Source organism: Eleginops maclovinus, chromosome 17 (genome assembly GCF_036324505.1).
Source record: "Eleginops maclovinus isolate JMC-PN-2008 ecotype Puerto Natales chromosome 17, JC_Emac_rtc_rv5, whole genome shotgun sequence".
NCBI lineage: Eukaryota > Metazoa > Chordata > Actinopteri > Perciformes > Eleginopidae > Eleginops > Eleginops maclovinus.
The window spans coordinates 7,547,211-7,569,879 of record NC_086365.1 but is presented as its reverse complement, the minus strand read 5'-3'; the positions used below and the strand labels follow the sequence as shown (position 1 = coordinate 7,569,879).

The 22,669-nt window shown below is 40.6% G+C and overlaps 3 protein-coding genes across 3 annotated transcripts in view; 1 reads left to right on the top strand and 2 right to left on the bottom strand.

The window, feature by feature from the left end:
• Nucleotides 1-550: 550 nt before the first annotated feature.
• On the bottom strand, nucleotides 551-9,656 carry itfg2 (integrin alpha FG-GAP repeat containing 2). Its single transcript, XM_063906137.1, has 12 exons — nucleotides 9,245-9,656; nucleotides 8,561-8,656; nucleotides 8,442-8,483; nucleotides 8,171-8,348; nucleotides 7,948-8,087; nucleotides 7,438-7,586; nucleotides 7,244-7,338; nucleotides 7,043-7,096; nucleotides 5,552-5,643; nucleotides 5,120-5,237; nucleotides 3,343-3,516; nucleotides 551-1,448 (listed from the first exon to the last, which is right to left on the bottom strand). Exons 1-12 carry the CDS (start codon nucleotides 9,338-9,340, stop codon nucleotides 1,354-1,356), a joined length of 1,329 nt encoding a protein of 442 aa, XP_063762207.1. The 5' UTR covers nucleotides 9,341-9,656; the 3' UTR covers nucleotides 551-1,353.
• Nucleotides 9,657-12,908: 3,252 nt separating this feature from the next.
• On the top strand, nucleotides 12,909-14,722 carry ascl1a (achaete-scute family bHLH transcription factor 1a). Its single transcript, XM_063905768.1, has 2 exons — nucleotides 12,909-13,765; nucleotides 13,870-14,722. The coding sequence occupies exon 1, from the start codon at nucleotides 13,138-13,140 to the stop codon at nucleotides 13,750-13,752; it is 615 nt and encodes a 204-aa protein (XP_063761838.1). The 5' UTR covers nucleotides 12,909-13,137; the 3' UTR covers nucleotides 13,753-13,765; nucleotides 13,870-14,722.
• A 1,410-nt stretch (nucleotides 14,723-16,132) lies between these two features.
• LOC134879515 (uncharacterized) overlaps nucleotides 16,133-22,669 on the bottom strand; it is a 32,692-nt gene continuing 26,155 nt past the window's right edge. The window contains exons 10-11 of the mRNA XM_063906062.1: nucleotides 19,740-19,809; nucleotides 16,133-18,979 (exon numbers count right to left, since the gene is read on the bottom strand). Coding sequence (XP_063762132.1) covers nucleotides 18,728-18,979; nucleotides 19,740-19,809 — 322 coding nt within the window. The 3' untranslated portion in view covers nucleotides 16,133-18,727. The remainder of the gene's footprint in view (nucleotides 18,980-19,739; nucleotides 19,810-22,669) is intronic.

Genomic DNA, 22,669 nt, shown 5'->3' with positions numbered 1-22,669 from the left:
GTTATAGGATCCCCCATTGGGAACAGTGGGTGAATCCCTCAATAACTCATACTGTCACACCCTGCAGGCACTGACTAACAACACTGCCGTAATTCTGCCATGTAAACAAATGTTTATTATGTAACATCTTTGAGAGCCTGCACCAGATAAAAGAAAATGCTAAGAGACTACACAGGATAGAAAGAAAGCGGGTAATTGGATATACGTTTGATCTTTTTCACCAGCAAAGGGTCGCAGATTTTTATGCAACGATAAGCATTTTAGAAACTGTCACGGTTTCATGGTATTACATTTTTCATACCATATTGGACAATGGAGGAATGAGAGCACAATACTAAACATTTGAAAAACACAATTTCAAATGATCTAATTCTCCTATTTTATGTTTCTCTACTATTCTGTGTTCTTCAACACCCGGGGGCCAAGTATTTGAATAGCCTGCAACTTTAACGGGTACGCTTCCTTGTAATACGTGTTACATTAAATGCACAATGAAAAATAATGTCCATTGATTATTCACAAATACAAACAGAATGTGTGAGACAGCCAGTCTACTTTTGTTTGTACTTTATTTTTTTCTCCAACTGTAATAGTAAAGCAAATATACATCATGATAACCGTCACTCTTTATACCACCCAACACAAAGTACGTCAAATTCATTTTGCCCACAAATAACAACTGCATCCGTTCACATTTTTCAGTAAACCAGACTGCATGATTTTCAAGCTATTTATGACCCACAATCAGTCACATCACATGGATTGAGCTGGACAGAGCTAAGGCAAAATACAACCTTGTGACAGCTGCATTTAAAATGGCATACTTTGACTTTTTAGTTCATATTTCGCGCTAGTAATTGCAATGGCCTTATGATCAAGAAGGCCAAAGTCCAAGGTTATAAACTAGTTATGACCAGGAACTACGCTCTAATTGTCGGCATACTCATGCTTCTTACAGCAGAATTAAGACTTTTAAAGATCTAATTTTTCACCTGGAAGACTCATTTTACACTCTTAGCTCTCAGGACTTGATGCAAGAGGAGTGTTGGTTTTTACAAGGTTAACGAAAAAATGTACTCAAAGTAACAATCTGCAATCTAGACAGCACCACAATGCCAAAGCTGATTCTCCTCAATCAGTAAACCTTTTTTTTTTTAATTTCCCCTGCACTATACCTCATGCTGTTATCCTCTTTCAGCAACCTGGGCTAATGAATACAGATGAGCCGGGCAGTTTGTACAGCCAGCAGCGAGCGGATCAGAAACCTGAACCTGACACGTCCGTCTGCGGGGAACACGAATAACAAGAGCACAAGAGACATTCATTCAGTGGTTATTAACAGGGTATTTACAGTCAGGGGGCCACAGGGACAGCAGTGTGTAAAGTGTGCGAATCATTGTAGAGAACATCTGTCACCACCGCTCTAACTGCTGCCGGGCCCTCAGTATCTGTGGAGGAAAACACAAACGTTAACATAAACCCTCGACTGTGTGAGCAGATAAACTTCTTCTTCTTCTTCTTCTGGGCAAACTGCGATGGTGTATTGAGAAAACTATACCTTTCTGAGATTAGAGTCCCAAATTAACAAATTAAGAACTGAAAAAATAGTGTTTTTATGTCTAGAGCCACCACACTTCAGTTTGCCAGTTGAATCAAACTGATCAAACCAGCTTGCTGTTTATTCTGCCTGTATGGGATGACCTAATCAAATTAAACTTTGCAATCTGATTTATTAATAAGGGAATCCTTGTGACAGGGTAAAAAAACAGCAGGGAAGGAACTGAGAGCTACTAAGACTGCATATAAAACTAAATGCGCTTTAAGCCTCATTTATTTCCCTTTAGTTGATATTTCTTATTGTTGTTCATCTAAGATGCATGTCCTAATATCCCATGCTCCTCATTTTTTCTGGACTGCAACACCACACATTTTCTACCCTGGGTTAGGTAACAAGCCAATGAAATCCGGGTCAACAGAAACATAACTGGCCCAGAGGTTGAATTATTAACAGAGGCAGCAGGAAGCTCGCTAACACCATCACGAGGCTTCAGAAAACCAGCTGGAGCGTGCATTTTCTACTGCGATCATAAAGCAGCTCCTGCTGATCATGTGATGGTGTGTCATCATCATTTTTTCCACAGTACATTGGTTTCCACTCGTTTAACTTTGCTTTCGTGACATGTTGCGTTCCGCTAGCTGGTCATCCATGTAGACCAATTTTAATTACATTTTCCAAAATCAACAGGAAATAAATAGCCATTGTGTGCATTCACAATGATTAACCAACTTATGGACTTAGTTAAACATTGAGTCTGTCAGGAGGATTGTGTTCGGAAAGAAGCTGGGTGACAGAAATGCAATTTTCCAGAGAGCGAAGTGCAAAAAGATAGAGATGGATGAAAGAGTCAGAGCAGCTTCTGTGTGCCGGTGGATTACAGCCTCTCTAAGAATACTTCAGTCTTTGGATTTGGGGTTCATAATTGAAATTGCTGCTTGACCTTGTCCTGTGCGATTGTGTGTAGATGCGCTAAGGAGAAGACAGACAATGCAACAAAATGTCCGTGTTTTTATCTTAAACACCTTATTAATTTGAGTTTTCCGTGTCAGATTCACAAAACCCTGCACAAACCGTTGCTAATGGAAACGTTTTTACAATTCATCTTCAAATTACAAGAGAAATTGAAAACAATATCCGCTCAAAACGAGAGAACTCACTTGAAGAACTGTAGGATTTATTACAGTTGAAAATACTTTTGGACTATCTTATATATATTACAAGATACTAGACTTCTTTATGGGGACACTTCTTACCATGGCTGTTTTCCTTTATATGCGCTTCCTTTTTTCTGATTGTAAAAAAGTCACACATTTATGTCACAATACCTATGGTTGTATACACACAATCAAAAACCTAATAAATATTATAATTAAATAAAGAAAAAATTATGTCTAAACCAAATTTCATCTCATAGTTTTTGAGATATTTCAGTCTGGACCGAGAGAAAAACAAGTGGCTAAATAATCTAAATTATTCTAATAATCTAAATGTGCTTTAGTGCCATAACATCTAAAAACATTGGGGTAAATTGTTCCTGTGTGAGACCCATTAGGATCATTTAGCAGTACAAAACTGTCATGTTGGGACTGTTTTACTCTTCCCTCCTCATTAGTATTTAGGTCAGAGTCTGAGTATAACTGGATGTTTAACAAATTCACTACAACGAACCACAGTTGGTGTGTTTTCCAATTTACAACCACAAACCGAGGAGCTGTCAGGGTGAGTCTGATGAAGGATGCTCTAATCAGGACTGAATCAGCTGCCTAATTACTGACTCTACTCACCGACTCCCAGCACCTTCAGATGGTCTTTAAACTCGGGGTTGTCCTCCAGGACTCGTAACATGTTGCTGGACTCCATGCGCTCCAGCTCCACCTTCCAGTAGATGTAGATTTTGTGATTGAAGCTCACGTATACCAGACAGGGGCTGTTCTTCCCCTCCTTACAGGTGTACTGACCTGCAGACAATCACACAGGAGCCTCTTAACGATGTGAGTATTCAATATGTAGCAGGCAGGGTGCAAATGTTGTTTCTGTACACTCTGTGAGGTGTCTTTATATTGCACCTGTTTACAGCCCACACATTTATATATTATAGCAAATAAGTGGTATTTTTTGCTGGAAGAGATACCTAATTTGGGTTTCAGGGAGTCAGTCACTGGCATATTTTTTGGGGGGAGTTTCCACTGATAAAACCTTTCTGGGCAGAGTTTCAGAAGGCACTGACAAGCCTACATAACATAACACTGATCCGCCCTCGTAATTCTTCCACGTTATCATAAATATGTTTTGGGTATTTTGATATCATAAAACACTCACAGGGCCCTGATTTTTTTGTGAACCTCCACAATCCAGGAATAATTAAGTCCACTAGTACAATAAAAAAATGTGTGCAAGTGATAAAATGGGAGAGCGAAATGCATAAATAAGTATACTATGTTAGAAAGAATGAGGTAAAACAGAATGTAAAATGCAACACCGTACGGAGGATAATGCTGTATAAAGTATTGTAAATAACATTTATGTTATGAAAAATATTTTGTCTCATTGTCTGGGTGAAATATTTAAGACTTTAATGGTCGGATTGTATACTATATCAAATATTTATCCCGTTAATGTTTTGTAAAAAAAAACCACATTTCCTATCAAGTCTTCACTTTACGTTTACTGCCCTGGTGTGCATTTAACTCTCCAAATGTACAATTGTATCAATTTTTGACAAAAAATTCAGTGGGCGGCAGAGGAAATACAACTGCTTTTGTCCTGAAAAAAGTAATTGATTAAATTGTTGGGAGCAAGGCTGTGATATAGTGTTGTGTGAATCCAATGAACACATCAGCAGCGCCTGCAGCTAATGTGTCTCTGTGGCTGAGCCAGCTCCCAGACAAACACAGAAAACACTCTCCAATCTGCTCTAATGGTCACAGAGGAGCAGAGAGGATAGAGGGGTTAACTGTTCACACACACACACACACACACACACACACACACACACACACACACACACACACACACACACACACACACACACACACACACACACACACACACACACACACACACACACACACACACACACACACACACACACACACACAAGCACACACACACTTGTTAGTTGCAAAGAAACCCAATGGATCGGGAAGATCAAAGAAAGTCTCTTGTTTCTTTCTCTAATCCACTAACTACTGTCTGTGTGTCACATTAGCTCCCTAAAATAAACTGTGGCTTGTTCAAACACTGCAGAGACATTTGGAAAGGACAGAGAGAGGAAAGAAGAACTGGGTCAAACCAAAGCAAAAGGCGCCACCTCCTGGTGTCTGACATTACTCCAGAAAAGCTTAATACATCTATTGCAATAATACCCCAGATTTGTGTTTGAAATTTGGACAATACAAAATTGCCAACTAAATAAAATGTAATTCAAATACATTTTAAGACAGAGTGTGCCATATGCTGTACACACTGTAGAGCCACCTGAGATAAAATGTTTAATTGGGGATTTTGGGCAGTATAAATAACATTTGATTATGAAACATAGAAATGCGTGAGGTCCCTCACCCGCACAGAAGGCGTTGACGTTCTCATCGAACTGGAAGCGCACCACAGTCCGGTTGTGGTCAATGATGTATGTTTGGCCGTCCCAGGCACACGCCACCACCTCCTCTCTGCCGTCTCCCTGACAACACACACATACTCACCATGATTTTCCAAACAAGAAGAGCCTCTCCAAACTACTTGAACTGCTGACAATAATGAGCGATTTAAATGTGATGAATTGTTAAAGAGGAACATAACAGCAGGCTGAAATTGTTTAACTGCCCTCTCAGAAAGGTTCAAGCCTCTGTGTGGTCACATGTGCTTAATAGTTAAGTCAGAGAATAAAACTAAACCTAACTGCTGCAAATTAAGATTTCCAGCTGCTGTTAAAGTCTATTTTAAATAAGAAGTTTAAAATGGAAAAATAATTGATGTTAATACACACAGACTCACAGTGACGTCGAGTTTCTGCAGAGCAAACAGCTGATGATCCACCTGGACCGACCACAGCAGCTGCTCGGAGCTGTCCATCAGTTTCAGGGTGCCTGCAACATTTACATGTCAACAGAGAGGTAAGTATAATATAAAAACGGTTTGTATCAATTTGTATGTGCATTTATTGCAAATAAAGAAAACAACAACAATTCCAAAGTAGGAAAAGAGTATTTAAATGTACAAACATTCACTTTCAGTTCATTTTTCTGCAAATACTAAGTGTTGTTTTTGTGTCCGGATGTGTCTGACTAGACATCTATAATTACGGCGCTAAATGATTCTGAAAAAATTACGCAGGAGAACTAATTTAACTCTTGAGTTCAGTCCACATCTGTCTCCTCTGGTAATGATTCTTCATCCTCAAATGTTTTTATAATTTCCTTTCTCTGTGATGGCTCATCATGCTGTCAGTGAGATGGAGTTGTGAGAGAATTATATTGGCAGCCAAAGTCTTAAGTGATGATAATCCGTCTGGATCCTCTCCTTTAAATATTGATGCAGTCTCCAGCTGGTGGATCTACACTGACAGACACTGATGTTTGCAGGGGGGGGGGGTGGTTACCACAAATAGCATCACTACTACTGCAAATACAGCAAGAGGCTCACAGACGTATGGCTCTAACTAATGTGTCTGAACTTTATCATCAAGTAGGTTTAAACACACAAGGAATTTATTCTGGTGTGAAATGTTGTATAAATCAAATCAGTAAGGGGAATTAAGTTGTAAAAAGGAGCAAATATACCCAATAAAAAACAAAAAATCAATAATTACAAGTTATATAGAGAAATATACAATAACTATGTTAAATAATAATATGAGAAAATAACTCCTACTAATATGTGCAGAATGTCTATATATATATTACCTTGCTAAGCAAAAACCTTCATGCCGAGATTGGAAAAAGGGGGAAATATTTATTTTATAGGATATATTTTAGATTTAGTACACATGAAGTCATACAAATTGAGCAGGTCATTAATTGGACAGTTTCCATGCCTGTTATCCTGCAGCATCAGCCCGGTGTGGCATAAGGAATATGTATCTGGAGGTTAATGGCCAATTGTGTAGCACATTACTGTGTATTATGTCTACTGTAGGGCTGCAACAAACTCTTTTTCCATTGTTAGCTAATCTGCAGGATTTCTAGTTTATTGGATTAATAATTAACTGTCTGTTTTGTCACTACAATACCTAAAGATATGTATGTACATCATGATTAATAGTTGAAGATCCTTTTTCGGTGGATCAACTAATCAATCAGTTGACTAATCATTGTAGCCACATTATCTATATTCACTCGTGTGACAAAAAAAAAGACAAAAATAAATCAACTCAATATTCAAATTTACCAGAGTTCATTTGAACTGAACTAGCTGCGTTAGGAAACAAGACAAAATACAATCTTCTAGCCAAAAAAAAAGGAAATGAGTTCAAAATGAATGACTTACCATCTAACGTACAGAGAGCAAACAGCCCACATTTAGAAGATTCTTCTTTTGAGCCTGATGAAAAACAGAGAAATATAATAAGGTTATAGTTTAACCACTTTTTCACAACACATACATAGTTCATGAGTAATTGATATGAAGAGTGGTTTATAGTAAACGAACATATAGATGACTAATTGACAGTAGGTTTCTGGTCAGTACCTTTACTGATGCTGCCGATAAGATGAGTGGAGACATTCTTGTTGTGTATCCGCCCGGTGGTCAGATGGAGAACCACATCTCTGGAGGGTCCCTCACTGTGCAGAAGGAGCAGAAGGAATCGAAGCATGTTTAATATCAAAGTTTCTCACGTAAACACGTCTGTAGGTTTTGTTTGTATTGTTTTGAGTGTCTACCTCCCGGGGGTGGCGGGGGCCTCCTCCCCGGAGCTGCAGGAGTCCTGCTGGGTCCAGGAGCACAGCAGGATGGCGTAGCCGCAGCCAGGTTGAGACACCATCAGCTCCGGTAAACCCTCCGGACCCGGGTTCACCGACAAACTGTCCACCTGCACCACAGACAGTAACAATAAATACTGAATTTCACTTTGTGTGAATGGAGCATAAATTAATAATAATTGTTTCGATTATTGATAAAGGTGTTATTAATAATGTAATAGTCTTTAAAAAAGTGAAAAAATGTCCACAACAATTTAGAAAGGCCCAAGGTGATGACTTCCATCGATTAAATGATTGACAGTTAGTGAACAACCCAAATGATGTTCATTAATTTAGGATGGAGTTATCCAAAATTCACTGTAAGCTAAGTTCAAAATGTTCTCATGTTTAAAAAAGAAAAGGAAAAAGAAAAATGTACTTATTTATTTTTGAAGCCTTAGTTTATGAGTTATATAATGAGATGTCGTGTACCTGCCCCTCCAGAAGCCACTTCTTCAGGAGAACCAGCTGACCGGATCCCGTCTCCGATCCCTCAGATGGCTCCTCCCAACGGAAAGCACGCACCACCCGGTCTGTGTATCCCACCACCAGCTCACTGCGGCCATCTCCATCTACAGCGCAGCCAAATTCTGTACTCAAATTCCTAAAGCAATACAAACTTGATACAAATATACCTTATAAGAAAGTTATTTACCAATATCGCTTATGAGGATGACTTTAGTGTTGGCGGGAATATGTTGGGTGAAGAGGGGCTTCTGGTCATCGAAGGACATGAATTCATGCTGACTGGATGAATCTGATTTACTAGCAGAGGAAGCTGTCAGGTCAAAGAGGTGGAACCAGCCTTCCGCACCGACGGCAACCACAAAGTTCTGACAAATAGGGAGCAAAGCACAATGTTGGGAACATAACCCACAAAATATTCACAATAATCGCTGCTGATCATTTATTACTTTATAACTTACCCTTCCTTTATTGCAGACATCTCCAACTGCAACACAGGTCAGCTGGCAAACCAAGACATATGTAAGGCAAATAAATACACTCTATTAAATAGTAAATGTGTTCTGGTTTCTGTACTGACCATGCCCACACAGGTTCTGGTGACCCAGGGTTTTGAGTCATCATTCTTGTATACAAACAGCTTCCCGTTGGTGTCCCCTACAACCAGCTCATTCAGCTGCAGTAAAAAGAGACAGAATGAACATTTATTCTACTGTTATATGGAACCACCACTATTTAAACCAAGAAAATGATCTAAGAACTGATATTAATAGTGGTTTAGGTCCTGATATTTTGTAGCAACCATGTGTTTCAGGTGTTTTAACAAGGAGACCAAATCTATATCAAGAAAAGATGCATGGACACTGAAATAACAAAACAATACATTGAGTAAAGCTATGACATTTTGACATTACATATTCATATGTAGACTACACCTCATAAAAAAAAGTACAAGCACTACTCATTTTACATCAAATAAAATCTAGGGCTATTTCTTTTAAACACTATACAATATTGGCTAGTTGTTTAATAATTTAGTTAGAAAACATTCATAAAATTGAGAAAGAAGTAAATCACCCCTTTACACCAAAGTAGAAGCAGGTTTTAGTCATTTTAGCATTCAAGCATCTTTTCCATGTTGGTTTGTTGACGTTGCTGGATACCCACAAGTAAACAAACTTAAATGCAGCTCTCTGTGTAACGTTGATCATTATAATTCATAAGCAATAAACAGATTAAGCTTAAATAAAGTGAGATTACACACCGAGTCGTTGTCTGCATCTCCCAGACAGATAGCATGAGGAAACAGGGTCCCTGAAAAGTCCAAGCTGACACGTTGGACGTAGTTTAAAGATCGCATAGCTTCTAATGAGAACTGTATTTAAAAAGCCAGCTTAAACATCTGGAGATCTGCTGTCAACATTACAGTTAGAAAAAGGCAAAGACAGCTCCTGAGTGTCAAAGCTAGCTCAGCTTACTTTAGCTCATATGCTATGAGGCTAAAATGAACCCCTTGCTTCTTATAAAGAACGATATTTAACACCGCATATTAACCAAACCGTTTCTTTAAATATATCTTTGTTACATTGTTGATAGGCGTGGATGTTTAATAGTTGTATAGTGACTCGCTACTTCCTTGTAAACAAAATCATGTGACCTCAGAAAGTACGGCAGCTCAGAGAGTCAAACGGTCTCTTTCGCAAAATGTAGCGCTGTTATTCTAACACAAATATGTTCTTCCTGAAAGTGTAAGAATGATACACACAAAATTCAACAATTGGGATGTAGTAAGATTTGATTTGTACTCATATGTTGTCTCAATTGGGGTTAAAAGAGCGATTACTAGCGGTGTTTGTGTGTACGGTCAACATTATATGCAAATAGAAATGTTCTTGATCTTTTCCTCTTCTTTAAAATATCCATGCCATTACAAATACTTCGGATTAGGTCATGTGGATACTCAATTACAAAATTGTTCTTTTGCAAAATCAGATTTTGATTATTTTCCAAAACCAAGTCCATCATTTATTTTTGTCCAGTGCAGGAATTGTTGAATGCTTTAATTTTTAACATTTTTTCTTTATTTATCGTTTAACACTCATACTTCTACTATAATTGTTTTTGGAAGTACATAGCTTTGCAAAATGGGCGGAAAGTTGTATTTATCTCCCAGTGTTAAGAGCCAATGTTGTCCTCTAGAGGGAGACGTTCAATCACAACTTTATAGTCAGGCAGAAAACAATTCATTTATCATCACAGATGAGGCAGTGGTCCATTGTAAATATGGTTCTTTGGAAAATACCTGGACATGGACCTCCACCATTTATTTCTTCACGCTTATTGTTGTTGTAGATTATAAACACACAGTATACCTGTGCCCTTCTATATAATTGGTGTAAAAAACAATTAAAAAAACAATTTGGTCACTAAAAGCTAAGTGTAACTTATTTTAGATGGTAGACCTATAGATACAATTCGTCACAAAAATAAATCGAATTCTTAGTGAGGTTTGAAGTGAAGAAATGTATACTCATGCATCTAAAACTATATATTTGTACACAAAATGTACTATATTTACATAACCCAGTTGAAATATAAATGTACAGCATTTGCCTCTGCTACAAAAGTTCATACACACTTTTGTATACTAGTTGAAACACACATGCATTTATAGATAAAAAGACTAACTGCCTTAAAATAACGCAAAATAGTCTTTTAACAAAATCCATTACTAATGGTGCACCTGCACAAAGAAACAAAACAGTCAGAAAAACAGTTTTTAATGACAAATAAATGTAAGATTTATCCTCACATCACACATAAATGGATGATATGGGTACTTAAGAGTTTTTGTTTTATTGTCTCCACAAAGTGAACTCCCTAAAGAAAAGAGAAAAATAAAGAAACTGGTTAAAGGAGAACTTGGGCGCCCAGATGTCATATTAATTATTACACTCAGCTATGACTGGAAAGCCCCTCAAGAAGGAGAGAGGGAGAGAGAGAGAGAGAGAGAGAGAGAGAGAGAGAGAGAGAGAGAGAGAGAGAGAGCGAGAGAGCGAGAGAGAGGGAGGGAGAGAGAGAGTCCTCACAAAGCGCTAATTGGACTCTGGAAGAACACTGACAGGGCATGGATAGGTTTCAGAAAGCCGGGCGATGGTGAAGGGGTGCAGGGGGAGGCTGAATAGAACCCACGCTTCTTTTCTAAACTCTCTTGCTGGGCTAAAAAAAAGGGGGCGAGAGGGAGAATAAGGGGGGAGGGATATAAAAGAGAAGTATTGGTAGTGGTGGTGTGTGCGTGTGTGTGGAGGGAGGGGGACTTGGGGGTTCCTCAATGCAAGCTTGATTTTGAATGCCACTGAAAAATTGCACAATTTATTACAATCCCCTCTCCAGGACACACAGAAATAAAGAGGGGAAGGGGGGAACAGAGGTCATTTGCGCGCGCTCGCAAACACCCTGAAACAGAATATATTAAACACACGCACGGAATTACACACTGATATAAATGCACAGGAAGGGAAGACAGTCTGTATTTTCTCTGTCACTGCACTTACACGCCTCAAATTGGCACGCGCAATCACACTCACACACATGCAATAGTTGTACACACGCATGGAATATCTTACGACGCAGGTAAGGAAGAGCCTAGTGGGCAACAACTGATCAATTGCGCAAAAACTAAAAAGCAACTACTTTTTCCTTCGTTATAGAGCTTTTTTTACACATAGACGCGCACCCACACATGCACGCGCGCACAGACATACACACACTGAAAAGAAGAGAGGGTAATACAGTTTGATCTTGGGTTTGTTCCGCGCTGACAGACGTGTTTTATCATTATGCACTTTTCAAAGCGACAATAATGGACAGAACACGCCGCGTCCACGCTACAGTAACATTATCGAGTGTATCAAATCATACACAAAGCCCCTCCCAACAGCTTCTGAGGGCCCCTCCGCAGATCTGCGCCCCTCCGTTCCGCCTGTTCCAGGCTAAGGATCTGCTCTAATCAAAGTGGAAAATTCGGCCTCTGATACACAATGGTCCTTCAAATGAGCGTTATTCAGACTCGACTGTAATGTTAACAATAAAATTAGACCGCGTTTGTGTAGAAACGCCAGCGAGCATCTGATTTACATAGAGAGCTCTCAGATATACTCCAGCTTGAGGAGCGTGGTGGAGGATGTAAAATCTGGATGTTTCGCAGAGAGGCGAGACTTCTTTCAGCACCACAGCCTGGTCCACAGCTGCAAAGGCAAGTCAAAAGATACAGGATAAACATAGATTTTACATTTTAATATGAGTTATGCACATTTTTTTCACAGATCCTAATTTCTTCAGCTCGATTACTCCGAGGAACGTTTTAAAGTAGGCAAAACCCTTTCCCATATTTTAAATTATCAGAATGGATTTGAATACACTTTCTTAGTGTGATTGTTTTGATGTCACCTGTTGACATGACACTTATTTATTAATCCCCTACACATATCTAAAACGGTCTACGTCAGTAGCCTACCGTGGTACAAATGGTAGTAGTCCTCACACTCATGTTAATGTATTAAAAAAAAGTCCATCTGACTTTTCAGCATAGATTACTGATGGGATGATATTTGGTTAAATGTTCACAGAATCCGTAACTTGCCTAATGATGTTTGTCGTCCAAAATAATGACAACAATGGAAATAAAACCCTTAATAAGTTGTAAAACGCTATGATTAAATTCACTCATTAAATGAACACGAACAGGTCTGGGACAAAACACTAATGTTCTTTCTGTTTTAATGTTCTGCCTCTTGTCCTGAAACTTTGTTGGAAACGTTCCTCTCCGCTCTGCGGCTCACCTCACGAAAAAGAAAAGAAAAAAACTCACCACTGACTGTTTGTTTAGTGCTTCAAGTGGCACGCGTCCGGCGCGCGCAATGCACCGGCACCGGGGCAGGAGCCCAAGGTGAATCCACGCGACCGGAGGGCGTGGCCAGTCCCACATCCAGACGCATTGAAAAGCAGTGGCGTCTTTCCTCGAGGACTCAGAGAAGCTTTGAGGAGTGTGCGAGGCATCATCCCAGAGGACTGCCCCCACTGAAACAAGCGCACGTCAACACGTGAACGGCACGAGCTGGACGCACCTCCTTGAGACTTGCTGAATCTTTTTTATTTATGTTTTTACTTGGAATGGATTACACAGCCAAGATGGAGATTAACGTGAGCCAGCAGCAGCTGATGCCGCCTGCCTGCTACTTCTCCTCGGCGCAGAGCGTCCCGCTGAGCCCGAGCGGCAGCAGCAGTAGCAGCAGCGGGAAGTCTGGCTCCAAGCAGCCCAAGAGGCAGCGCTCATCCTCCCCGGAGCTGCTGCGGTGCAAGCGGAGACTGAACTTCGTGGGTTTCGGCTACAATCTTCCGCCGCAGCAACCGCACGCAGTGGCTCGGAGGAACGAGAGGGAGCGTAACCGGGTGAAGCTGGTCAACAACGGCTTCGCCACTTTGCGCGAGCACGTCCCCAACGGAGCCGCCAACAAGAAGATGAGCAAAGTGGAGACGCTGCGCTCAGCCGTGGAATACATCCGGGCCTTGCAGCAGCTGCTGGACGAACACGACGCGGTGAGCGCGGCGTTTCAGTCCGGCGTCCTGTCGCCCGCGATGTCTCAGGGATACACGGCTGACATGAACTCAATGGCAGGTTCACCGGTGTCCTCGTACTCATCCGACGAGGGCTCATACGACCCCCTTAGTCCGGAGGAGCAAGAGCTGCTAGACTTCACCAACTGGTTTTGAGCATCTATAATAGGTAAGACAAGTTCATATCAGAGTTAATAACAGACATGCTATAGATGATTCAAGATAACACTCCTGAACAGTGGCTTAACCTTTATTTCCTTTCTCTCCTCACAGATTTATAGTTCTACTCACTTTACTGAGGTGAGCTTGGGATGGCCCTGGAGGATGCTGACTGTCCTCAAGAACAAGATGCACTCTAAACGTGTTTTCGTCCCGGGTTACCCCCGGCTCTCCCAGACTGACAGCATGACAAACACGGCCTTAAAGTCCTAAAGACTGTGGAAATCAGGCCGGAGATCAGCGCCAAAGGATTAAAGGAAGACGGGTCTGCTGACAGCGTGGGAATCCAAGCTTCTGTGCCCATGATAAACAAAAAGTGAAATCCTGCTCTTCACATTAAAAACATTATTTAATATGTCGCTACTCAACTATGCTAAATCCAATCACAGAACTCCAACCCTTTGGTAAACCTCGCAGACGTTTCAATTCAGAAAATGCTTCCAAGTCGAGAATTTATTCTATAAATGTCTATATCAAACGCTTTTTTGAAATATATTAAGATATTTTTGTATGTAAGAGATTTATAGATGTTTTGTACACATCTTTTTGTATATATTTTGTCTATATATTACGAAGTTGCTTCTATACCTCCTGCCTATGTAGACGTGTAGTCTATTATTCTCTGGCTCTTCTGTTCATGAGGTTTCCAGAAGGAGTTTGACACTCCGAAGTTTTATTCTAGCACCGATGTGTCTTATTTAATAGCAAAACCATGTTATTGCATTATGTTATGAAGTTCACAATGATCAAAACTTATGCAGCTATTGTCCAAACCGAGCGCGATGGCCATGCATTGTCTCTTTACACTGCCAGCTCTTTATTGTCTTCACATAAACAGATGTTGGAAAAGTCTTATAAGCATATTTTCTACACTCTAGTCCAACAATAAAAATGATTTGCTACTGAATGACTTTCTATGTCTTGTTTTGGGTGAATTCAAAGAAGGGGGTACATTTTTGGTTACACCTTTCAACATGTGGTTAGCAGGTAGTTGGAGAAAAAAGCGAGAGGGAACGATGGAGTTAGACTATGAAAATAGCTTTTACGCACAGTTACGCAAACTTTACGCACGCTTTATCTGCTTTCTATTTAGTCGATTTCACAACATAGTGGCTCCTTACAGTCTCCGGTCATAACGTCCGAGGCTGCCCAATCCCTTTTGTTAAATTGGACAGTATCTACAACAGAATCAAACCATGTTGAGCAAAAAGTAAATCTAGTGTAACAAGTTTCGTACAACTGAAGACATCCCTCTTTATTTCAAAGTATGCAAAGTTATTAAATCCTATAAACCAATCGCCGTAAGATGCAATACCTGACGACATATTAAGAATCCTAGCAAAAAATGTTTCACTTTAAAAAAAAATCGTAATTCTTCATTTGGGTTTTATGTCCTCGTAGTTTGATCTGCATACCACGAAGACATTGGTGCGGCTTTAAAAGGGGCACTAACTGTTTCTCGCATAACAATACATACATAAAGCGAATTCACGATCTATAATGTTCGTGCACACAAACAGGATGAAACTTAAAAGAAAGCACCAAAGTAGTAATCTCGAGATGGAACTATTTTTTATCAAAACTTCGCAAATGAAATGAAACTTTGATAAAAAAAGAAAAACACATATTTAAAATGTAAGGACATTTTGTTAGTATCTTTTACATTACACAGAGGGTATGTCAGTGGAATGACGAAACTTTGGGGACCACCAACAGATTTGGAGGTAGAGCTTGTGTTTCTGCAAAACTAAGTTTGACAGGTAGGGCGGAGGCTGCCGGCGGACGCGTGTCTGCTCTAATGAGTGAACGGGTCTGTGTGGTGGTCGAGAGGAGACACAGAGCTGAACTGGCTGATGGCGTGTGCCTCCTGACAGCAGGCAGAACACACCAAAACTCACCACCTGGAAAGTTGCGGGGGGGGGGGGGTGGTGTGTGTGTGTGTGTGTGTGTGTGTGTGTGTGTGTGTGTTTGTGTGTGTGTGTGTGTGTGTGTGTGTGTGTGTGTGTGTGTGTGTGTGTGTGTGTGTGTGTCAGAGTACTATGACAAGTTTTTTACCTAGCTAAACTTACGAAATTGGCACATTTGACTCTTGTTGATTCGATCATAAAGTGGAATGTTAGCAAAATGATGAACCATGTCAGAGAAACAGCTGAATAAAATGCGTGATGTGTTCAGGCTTTTCCCAAAGGATGGTTCATGGGCCAACAGGGGGCCATAAGAAGGTCCCAGGAGAATTTAAGAAAAGGCAAAGGGAAAGTAAGGCAGAACTAGTTGGAGTAGTAAACATTAGCACATTTTTATTAATTACCTTTTAAACTAGGCTTATATTTTTATTTATTTTTACCATTGTTGTCCCAGAGTCATTTAATAACAGCAGTACAAATCATTATGATATGAACATGCTCACAAAAATATGTATTATCTTCAAGTATGACTGGTTTCTGAAGTGCGTTATGGTTTGCTGATGTTCAAAATCTTTAGGAATAGTACATTCATCATCTTAAATTAAAAAAAAAACTGTGTTCACAATCTGATTGAAACACCTTTTCATTCAGTCAGCCTTTTAACATAACACCCTTCAAATCTATTGGCACTTTTCAAAGTTTATTTGGATAAACAAATAAATGATGATTGAACACATTTTTTCTAATAAAAGACAAAATACAAATAGTCAGTGACATACACATGAATACGAATCACAAACCACAAGTTTAGTAAGTACAGTTGTAACAAATGTGAGTATTTGACCAAGTGAATGCATACATGTGATGATAAAATACTTTAGTTGTTAAGAATATTACCAGGTAGATTCAACTCATATGCTACACTTAGTCATGTAGAAACATGTTTGCTGTTATGATGTAGAAGACACACTGTAAACATGAAATTAGTCCTGGGGGGGATTTTTATTTGGGGGTTAGATCAGTCAGTATGCAAGACATGTGAACATCTTTCCTGGAGGCAAAAACAAAACTGGAATTGTTATGCGTTCTTCCCAATGACTTAGAATACAACTCACTTTTAAATGACATTTTACTGTATTACATCATTAGAAATAGCAGCAGATTTAAAGGAGCAAGTTAGGGCAACATGTTCACTTCTGCAGTAGATTTAGCAGTACAAGAATGTAGCTGTAAATAAATTGGTGAAATAAACAAAAAGTCTGTTCTCAAGAGCCCAAACAAAAATATCTGAATAATGTTCAAGACTTTGGGGACTTCAATTGTGTCAGAGTTCTTATGTTTTTATAAATATCTTAACTTTACTTAAACTTTTCATTGAACATTCCTACTTTAACTTGTTATGTTTATATAATTGTTTGTTTTCAATTTTAATGTAATGTTATTTAATCTATCGATTTTTTTATTAGATTTTAAAATGGAACAACTGTCACAAAACTTCCCGGAAATAAATGAAGAAATCTGATTGTGATACATTTGACATAAAAGTAAGTTCCTTGCAGTGAAACTAAAGATTAGGAGGGGTTCATCATAAGAGTATTTAAAAAAAAACTGCTCTAACATTCGTGAATGTTTTTTCCATGATGACACATGTTGTGTACAATACGCCCTAATTCAACAATCCTGCTCTGCTGCCTGTCACACTGCATCATGTTTCCTATGCTGCAGTCTGTCGAGCGTGTATGCACCGCAGGAGAGCAGGGCCGTATCTAATTGGCAAAGCTGAAGCAAAACAATGGCTCAAACTATATCAGATGAATATCTTATCGAATATCATTCATCAGTGTCGATTAAGTTGGATAGAAGAGAACAACAGTCTGAGCGGCTCAAATATTGTTTTCCCCTGCAGAACAATAAGCAGTTGTTGCATCAGAAAATAAACCTCCCCCCGAAGCAGCACGTTTTTTTTTAATCTATTGCAAATAATATAATAGTTCTGTGGTGCATCTGAAGCTGTTTCCAACTGCAGAGCAAGACTTTGTTCAGTGCTGCAGAACATTTCAGGACCATAGACAGCACTTTACAGTCACATGAAAGATAATGTAGCAAAAGGAAACAGCTTTATTTGCGTTTTCATGTTTTTAATTGTTCTATACACATCTCTTATCATCCCATTGATGATCCAAATATGAAGGATTCCCATACGTGGGAGCACAACATGTCATGTGCATAAATAGATGTGGGAAAAAAAAAAATAAAAATGATGCATTCAATACACACTTTAGTTCAAAGAGACACACAAATGGATTTAATTTAGGGGCCGTAGTGTTGCCCATCTTTCATCTGGAAATAAAAGCCGGCCAAAAAACAGCATTTGTCAAGTCATAGCTTGGAAGCAGTTACTCTGCAAACCAGGCCTAAAACAAGTTTTTTTGTAAACCACTTTGAATTGACTCACGTTGAAGTACAGTAGGCTTTATAAATATACTTGCTTTGAGAGATTACAATGTGTTTGTCTGCAACCGTTAGCATGCATTGCTAACAAGCTTGCAGTAACTTATAGCAATACTTTCTAAAAGCATCAGATATGTGAAAAGCTGATTATTTTGGGTCTTGGCAGAATTGTATTTGCAGCCATTTTTCAGCATTTTGTTGACATTCCTGTAGTTCTTTTTCTCAAAGTCAGAGATATTGTGGATGTCCACAAATAGGAAAAAGATCAGAGAAGCTGATGTGAACCTTTCTTCCACTCTGCTGCTCAAAATTGTGGTTCAGACCATATGACACAGTGATCCTATTGGAATTGAGTGAACTTTTCCACCATTTTTTATTTTTATTTTAGATGCATGAATGTCTAGGCCTCTAAGAATATGACAGATGAATACTTTCAATGTGGCGTTACATATTACCACAGTGCCTTATTTATTCCCTTTCATCTAAGCTTCTCTGGTTGTAAAGTACTGACTGTATAGTGGAGGTGAGGCTGATACCTGGCGGTGCAGTGACGGAGCTCAGAGTTTGCTGGAGTCATCGAGAGGGTTGGCGATAACAGACTTGTGGATGAGCATGAAGAGGGGCAGGTGGGCCAGGAAGTCCAGTATGTCGAGGGGAGGGGTGTGCTGCAGCTCCAGCCTGATGGCCTCCTCCTGCTCCAGATGGATTCCTCCGGCCTTCAGCTCCAGAAGAAGCTGCTCCGTGCTGATGAAGCCCTGCTGAGATCCAGTGTCTCCTTGCTGCTCCTCCAGGAGGAACAGGAACAGTTGCTGCATAATAATAATAATCATTTTCATAAATAACAGTACAACAACGTCAATTGGCCTCTCTCCAAGCACAGAAGGAGGGGTGTTTCTGTGTGCGACTCAGGCAGCCTCATATTACCTCAACCTGCCTTGTTTGAGTGCACCTGTTTGCACTGTTAATGCAGTCTAGGTGATAATTGTTAGGGGAGGGGGAATAATCCTTCTGGCATTTTGCCGATTCTCATGTTCCTCCTGCCTTTCAGTTGGTGAGGACTTCCTTCCATGAAAGAGGGCCGGGCCTAAGCCAGCTGCTAGCCAGTCCCGGTCCATCTGAGATGAGCCATGTGTCCCGGGCTGATTACAGGGCTGGGCGGAGTGGACGGCATGTTCACTGCTGGGCACTTTAATGAGATTAGTGCCTTGCTAATCTATGAAAGGGAAAAGCACCCCTCTCTTTCTCTCTGGCTTGCTTCCCTCATTTCTATGCATGAGGGCTGAGTGTCTTTCATTGAAAAAAAAGCTAGCTTTACAAAGCTTGCTTTGGAATTGCTCTTCAAAGTGTTTACTAGTATTTATTACATTATAATTATACCCGCGGAGCCTTGAAAGAGAGGCCGAGACATTGTTTGTGTCATGAATGTGACTCATGGGAGAGTTAATCTGATGTTGCGCGGAGGTAATCAAGTGCACCTTGTGAAAACAGAGAGCAAACATGTGGAGTTCTTTTCAGCACACATAAAACAGCATGAAGTTCAGGAGAATCTAAGCCAAACCTTTACATTACCTTTGCTTTGAAGAGCCTCACTTCTAAGGAGCGGAAGTCCATGTTGGTGATTTGTGATCGCATAAACTCACTGGAATAAGAAAGAAAATTGATCAATTGGCTGAAGTTGCTACTGCATGAACATGTGAGCATGGTTTTTAAAGAAGTGCACTACTGATTTAGGGTTGCATTTTCATAAAGTAGGGGGAAGACAGAGGATAAATCAAGAATGGGACGCAGAGGTGAATATATGTTGTCCCTTGTGCTGTTCAAACTGGCTTCTACACTTCCCATAATGCATCTCTATTCACCTCAAAGTGGTGGGATGAAACTTTAACAATCAAACGATTGTCCAAACAGTGTTTTTGTGAATCATAATAACAAGTTTCGATAAACACTTGGCTGCCACTGAAGACATATTGGGGACACTCTGTTTGCGGTGGCGGGTGATTTTTGGCGGGTCGGTCCCGTGCGATGTTGTGTTTGCAGAGCGCTCTGATGGTAAAGTGTTCTGAGCCCATTGTGGTTGCTCACAGTGGCCTGGCTGCCAAACAATACGTGGGCACACGTGGACATCCCGCCACAGTAACGGATAAAACTGCTCTGGTTTTTGGGACAGTGGGTGTGGCAGTGTGGTGGGGGGGTGCTGGAGCAGGGTGAGCGGGGGGTTCATGTGGAAGTTTCTTTAGGGAGGGGAATAGGTGACCGGGGCACACTCTGGTGCAATGTGAACACTGGCAGACCAACAAAATGTAGGTCCACTGGGATAATTGGAGGGAGACACGATCAATTGTGTTGGGACAGTCCTCTCCTCTGCAGCGTGCGGCCCAGCGACCGTCTAACGAGCGCCCGGTGTTAATGAGCCCCTCCTCGCCGTGCGCTCAATGGCCTGCAAGAGGGAAGAATAGCCATGCGCTAGGCCAACGAGTGCAACGCACACATGACTGCTCCCTGCACTTTGATTGGCCCTTGTCCACCAACCACAGTGCAGGCGGGGGCTTGACGGGGGCTTGACGGGGATGAGGCGAGACAGGGCAGCTAATGATCATTAATTGCACTTGGTTTGCAGAAAAAGAGTCCAAATGCTGGTGTGCTAAGGACACTGGCGTGATAATGGCGAGCGTAAACGAGGTGCTTGGGGAACGCTGATGGACTGAGGGGAAGATAATAGCAGCCTAACCCAATTTCTTTGGCCGGCCCTCCTCTGGCACCCTGCTGTGGCCAACACAGAAGACTTCTCGCTTACGTAATCCCCAACATTTTGGCGCTCTCCTCGTTGGGGAGCCAGTGAACAGTCCTGCGGGGGGTAAAGGGATGCAAACACATTCTGACCTAGTTTGACTTAACAGAATTGAAAGTTACTTTGGGATATTTTTGAGCGGGCAGAAATGCTCATTGAGTAACTTTTTCTGGAGAAGGAGGGACTCGTGTTGTCAGACAGTTTAAGAGGCGGGGAGCTGCTCTAGTTTTTGCTGTGTCACGTTTTAACCAACATTCAGTGGTGGTGGGGAAATTGAGTAAATGTAAGTTTCTTACTAAATTACAATTTTGAAGTTCTTGTACTTAAGTAATTAGACTTCCAGCTACTCTATACTTCTGCTTGTAAACAAATTATAAAAAGCAAATATTGCATTTATTTGATTAATTGAGTCACTTTGAGATTCAGATTGAGATGAACTATATGAAACATAAACAACAAATAATGGATAAAAGGTTAATCCAATACAATTGTATTGATACCTCGCTGAAATACAAAAGCTACCAAGCTGTTCACATACATTAAAAATCTGCAAGTTTCCATAATCAAATTTTTTTTTTTTTATTGGGCTATTGGGCAGATTGAGTTCTTCCTTTTTTAGTATATCTGTAAAATATGGACTTTTACATGTGTCAGAGTTGTTCTACTTTCAGTTTAGTAAAAGATGTAAGTATTTTGTGTCGACTTTAGCGCTCCTTCTCTCCCTGACTAATTTAGTCCGGAGAATTTCCCGGAGCGAGGACACTACAGTAACTCTCATGCAACTCATGCACGCTCACAAAGCGCACCACGATTAACGAATGACAGTGACAATAACATCGACGGCTCCACTGATGCCGTTTGGGAATCCTGCATGGCAATGTGCTTCTTGGCAGATCATGTGACTTGCCCTGAGGGAATGTGGCGCTGTGTGAGGTGGACTTGTTGGGGAGCACAATGCTACACAGGGACAGATGGGCTGAGTCAAGGGCCAAAACAGCAAGGGCGAGAGGTAGGCAACAAGAAAGCCGGGGGAGATTAGAGACATGAGAGGGGAGGACAGTTAAAGTTGTAAAGAAAAGGGGACCGGGACGGGGGGAAGGGTGCAATTAGTGCCAGGTAAAATGGAAAGAAGAAAAATAAATGTTTGAAAGAATTCAGGAAGTGCCTCCTCAGATTTCAAAGTCTTACATAATCAGAAAATCTGATTATATAACTACTGTTGCATCTCATTTCTTAAATAGGATTAGAGACAACAGGATTAACTGAAACAGGTAAGACGATCAATTTAGTTCAGTTGGGATGAGATGACAGAAGGATGCTATTGTTTTCTTCTTGTATAGGAGCCGGCATTATGAACCGTGATCTTCTCTCTTATTATTATTTAAATTGCCAAAAGGACTTTTGTGGAAAGAGGTTTAATATGGACATTCATTATCATTACTATAATTGCCTCCATAGAGGGCAGACACCCTGGTCTCTCTGCGCCAGTCTCCAGTCCTCCTCTAATACGGCACACAAAGGGCTGGCCGTAAATCAGAGGACCCACGACCCTGACCCCATCCTCGCTGAGAGGGAGCTCTCACTCTGGGGTGAGGGCTTCGGCAGCAGGCTTTGACCCTCAGAGACCTCCAGAGCAGGCTTGGCTCCACACACTCCTGTCTGTAGGAAGCTATACACCCTCAGGCAAAAAAAGCGATGTGTGTGGGAATTT

Bases quoted from the DNA above. Each gene is read 5' to 3' on its own strand.
- itfg2 (XM_063906137.1), bottom strand. From the start codon at position 9,340: ATGCGATCTTTAAACTACGTCCAACGTGTCAGCTTGGACTTTTCAGGG. The intron at 8,657-9,244 runs GTGTGTAATCTC...TTTTTACTGCAG, and splicing joins GAGATGCAGACAACGACTCG to CTGAATGAGCTGGTTGTAGG. The intron at 1,449-3,342 runs GTGAGTAGAGTC...TTTCCTCCACAG, and splicing joins TCTGAAGGTGCTGGGAGTCG to ATACTGAGGGCCCGGCAGCA.
- ascl1a (XM_063905768.1), top strand. From the start codon at position 13,138: ATGTTTTTACTTGGAATGGATTACACAGCCAAGATGGAGATTAACGTG.